The following is a 4,579-nucleotide window of genomic DNA, read 5'->3' as shown; positions in this document are numbered from 1 at the left end:
AGACGTAAAAGTACTGAAAATTGGAAATACTCCAGTAAAGTAAAAAAAATACCTCAAAATTGTACTGAAGTACAGTACTTGAGTAAATGTGCCCATTTACTTTACACCACTGAGAGCTGAGCACATCCGGCTAAACTAAGTCACTAACTGCTGCATATCACTGTTATCATTGTCTCATTGTTTGTTATTCACTTTTTGTATTTTATTTCTATATTTCTTGTTATTCATTATAGTTAGGATGTGTGTTGTGTACCTGTTGTCTCTGTATACATAATGCTGTCACTTGTTTTATGTATGCTTTGGCAATGTAAAACATAACAGTGAGGATGTTTGTTGTTCATGTCTATCCTGCACCAGTGTTTACTCAGCACTCTGGACTCTGAGCTACTGGGTCCTCTGTGTGAGATCAATACAATGTACTCATGTTTAATTAAGATCTCTCTCGCTCTCTCTCGCTCTCTGACTGAATATGATCTATTATTTGATATAAACATCAGAAAAGCAGATGCCAATTCAATGTATTTTTTCACGACTTTTAACCACTTAAATACTTCAGTATTTAGGTCATGTGATGAATAGTGAAACCAGCTGGAGTGAGCCATTGAGCCTTTGTTTGGTGGAGGTTTTCGGTTTGGTTTTGATTAAGCTTTCTGCCTTTCTGAGCAATTAAACACAACGAGTAATACGCTACTGTATGCAATATGAATGTAAAGCTTTAAAATGTGCATTAAAAACAATAAAAAGGGTTTCTTTTTGCAAAAAAAATATTTAGCCTACAAACCACACAATTGTTCTCTCTCAAATAAATGATATCAAAGCAACAGCATAACTTTAAATGTGTGCACGTGGTATTTTACATACAACTTTATGAGAGGCATAACTTATACAATATCCTTCTAATAGCATTAAATAAAGCCTAATATTATGATTGACTGTACAGTGTGTTGAACTGGTGAAGTGTATACCTGCTGCATACTGAACACAGGGCAGCAGATCATTTTAAAGCAAGGGTCTTCAACAGGGGGTCCGGGAAATCTTTGTGTGATAGGATTTTTTTTACATTAACCACTTGAACCCTTGCATCCCTTTTCTGAGGAGAACTTTAGCCAAAAATAGCCGATCTACAAGCTCACAACGCCTCGCAGCGCGAGGCGTTGTGAGCTTGTAGATCGGCTATTTTTTGGCAAAGAGTTATAGTTGTGGAGGGAAAAAAGAGCAGCAAAAATGTATCTGAAACAATTGTATACAATATAGAGGGGGTCCCTGCTTCATCTCTCTCTCAGCTAGGGGGGCCTTGGCCTGAAAACGTTAAAGACCCTGTTTTAAAGGGATATTTCACTTTCAAACATGTTTGGGGTTCATTTTAACGTCTACTCAGGCTTTAGTGTTTCACCCCAGACAGTTTTGAAGTTGCTTGATTCAGTATTTAGATATTTGATATTCATTTTTATCAGACACGCCCCCTTGTAACTTAACTTGATTGAATACATTATGACAATGGAAACAAGCCCTCAGGGAGTTTTGTGTTATTGTATAACTGTACCTCTGTACTTTTGGCAAGCTGTTAATAAAGTATTCAATCAATCAACTTCAAACTCCATTATAACCGTGTTAAATTAATTGAAAATACCCATTCTTGGTTCTGGTGATTGATATTGTCCTTCTAATTCGTGAGAGGTTTGTGGTAGATATCAAGACCATTTGTTCTTTCTTGGCCACACAATACTTTATGGATTTGACTGCAGAGATTCATTGAACGACACAAATTGCAAGTGTGGATAGTAAATATGAACATTTATTTTATTCACAGATATCAACAAAGGGCCATATATATCGGGGTTGTTTTTGTACCCTCTTTTTATGAACTCAGAATAAATATCACAGGCTAAACAATGCCATGAGGGAAGGACAATAAATACTTGTGGCGACAATAAATAATAAATATGTCGTCTTGTCGTTCTTCCAGAAGACATGAAACATCATAGAAATGACTTTAAATAACTTAATTAAAATGTGTTAATTCAAAAGGCTAAAACTGGACGAAAAGTTGCCTATAATGTGGACATGGATGACAGTGAGTGTGTTCTAAGAGGAAGGAGTAGAGGTGGTGGTGATGGTAGTATTGGTGTTGTTGGTGGTGGTGATGGTGGTGATGGGAGTGTTGTTTTTCTGAGCCTTGCGGAGCACCCTGTAAAAACACAATAATACAATACATTATTAATTTATGCTGTATTTGCAGTGTGCATTAAACCAGTGGCTCTCAACATGGAGTCCAGGGACCCCCAGGGGTCGTTTTATTTTTATTTTTTGAATAATATTATTCTTTTTCATAAATCTTCTCATCTGGGGTCCCTGACACAAAATGTTTTCATATGGGCGTCCGCGGCCAAATATATATCAATTTGGATCAAGGGCCTTGACTTGAAAATGTTTAAGAACCACTGCATTAAACAACAGCTTGTGTAAAACAGTAAAATACAGGGATTACACAAGCTTTTGTTTATAAGGTGGAGGATGGGTGCTTAAAAAAATATTTGACATGTTAGACATATTTTGACCATTCATAAAATGTATGATATTTAATGTAGTCTACTCACTCTAGTTCCCTAATCCTCTGCAACACCCAGTCCTGTTTCCAGTGGCTGCACACCTGTCCTTCTGTGGTCTCAAAGCTATAGGTGGACAAAACAAGAGAAGATCAATCACAATGTTATGATCACATTATCAATCAAAACTATGGAGAATGTATGGGATTAATACTCTTTGTAACTTCTAAGATACGTTATTGTACTTTCACTTAAGTAGATGTTTGATGAAGTATGTATTGTACTTGTGGACAGGTATAATCAATACAGTTATGTTATTATAATCAGGAGATTCCATTGATGTTTACTTTGCACTTGTTTTCTCTCATCAATCAACTATTCATCAAAATAAAAATACATTTAATAAAATATGTTCTTCGACTAGGCTATAACTACTAACTGTTACTTAGGTTAGTGCTACAGTATTTCTCTACTTATACTGCAGTGGCAGCAGTTTTCAACAAATAAATCTTATTTCTACTTTACGAACATTTAAATGAAGTGGTTCTTACATGACGGCACGGACACAGGGCGGGTTCCTCTTCTGGATCCTGTAGCCCAGGATGGTAGCGGTGATGACCCTCGTGGAGACCTCTGTGCAGCAGGTGGTCACCTTATGTGGGGCTCCTGATGGAAAAACAAACAGGCATTTAGACCAAGCGTGGATAGGATGCTAATGTTTTATGCATCCTAATGTACATTGAATTGCCTTGTTGTTGAAATGTACTATATAAATAAAACTGCATTGCCTCGCCTTTAAAATAATACCTAGGTACATGGACCCGGCCCACATTGAGAACCATTGCTCTACAGTGTTTTTTATAAACAAATACATTGGTACAGTTAGCAGATTTGTCATTGTAGAGCACATAAGTTGGAATAGGCTGTCTTACCATCTCCTCCGGTAGCCATCATCAGGGCCAGAACTCCAGCCAGGAGAGCCAGACAGAGCAGCCTTCTGCAGCACAGTTCCATGGTTTAGATTAGAATGGGGTTGATGTTCCAGAGGATTCTTAATAGCAGAGGCAGAGAGGGCTTTGAACGGTCCAGATAGAGACGACTGATCTCCCATGGGCCAGTGCCACAGCTTTCATACTCACTAAAGAGGAACCGAGAATGACACTCTCCGGATCTGGTCCAGCAACGTCTTCCTGATGATGATGAGGATGATGATGTGTAGGGGAGGGGAAGGGAGGAGAGGAGAGGCGGATAGGGTGACCCTGGTCAGCCAGAGTTTCCACAGAATTTCGCCATGTCGGAAGTTGGCGACAAATGTATGCTTCAGCATTTTGTGTGCTCTCTGCATGTAAGTTTAATACTGCAGTGCATTCGTGGGGCAATACTTTCGATTAGAATAGCTACTGCTAATGCTAAATGACTACTGTATGTGCACAGTTAATAGATCATTTGCAAATAAATGGTGCATTTATATAGCGCTTTTATCCAAAGCGCTTTACATAGATTGTGCATTACATTCAAACACCGATGGCGGAGGAAACATGCAATGCACCAACCTGCTTACTGGGAGCAATTAGGGGTTCAGCATCTTGCTCAAGGACACTTCGACACTAACTCTGGGGGAGCCCGGGATCGAACTGGGAACCTCGCGGGTCCCACTGCCGCCCCCAAATGATTAGTTAATGAGTTATTAATGACTTGATAAGTTGATTAACAACTTTCATTATATAAACCCTCTCTGTTGCCAAGTCCTCCTACATATTCCAACATTATCAGTACTGTTTTTGCACCGTGACCTCATTCCATTCTGGATGCTGTATTTTCTTTACCAAAGATAAAGAAACACCACACAATAAATCATGCAGGTGCAGGGAGGGTTGATTAAATAAAGGCATAGGTGACAGCGTACATGTTTTATTCCTACAATGAGCATTATATTGTCTTGTAAATTGTGAGGTTGCAAATTAATATGCGATGCCATGTGAAAGTGCGGACCAGCCAATGCCAACTCGGAACTCCTGGATCGCTGCCATGAT

The 4,579-nt window shown here is 38.8% G+C and overlaps 1 protein-coding gene across 1 annotated transcript; it reads right to left on the bottom strand.

The window, feature by feature from the left end:
• Positions 1 to 1,777: 1,777 nt before the first annotated feature.
• On the bottom strand, positions 1,778 to 3,634 carry LOC311046506 (uncharacterized protein). Its single transcript, XM_084058850.1, has 4 exons — positions 3,479 to 3,634; positions 3,098 to 3,212; positions 2,598 to 2,672; positions 1,778 to 2,188 (listed from the first exon to the last, which is right to left on the bottom strand). Exons 1-4 carry the CDS (start codon positions 3,558 to 3,560, stop codon positions 2,086 to 2,088), a joined length of 375 nt encoding a protein of 124 aa, XP_083914976.1. The 5' UTR covers positions 3,561 to 3,634; the 3' UTR covers positions 1,778 to 2,085.
• Between the last annotated feature and the right edge of the window lie 945 nt (positions 3,635 to 4,579).

This window comes from Gymnoscopelus microlampas (genome assembly GCF_963454915.1).
Source record: "Gymnoscopelus microlampas genome assembly, chromosome: 5".
NCBI classification, from domain to species: Eukaryota; Metazoa; Chordata; class Actinopteri; order Myctophiformes; family Myctophidae; genus Gymnoscopelus; species Gymnoscopelus microlampas.
Note: the sequence above shows the minus strand (reverse complement) of the source record. Positions and strands in the feature narration are given on the sequence as shown.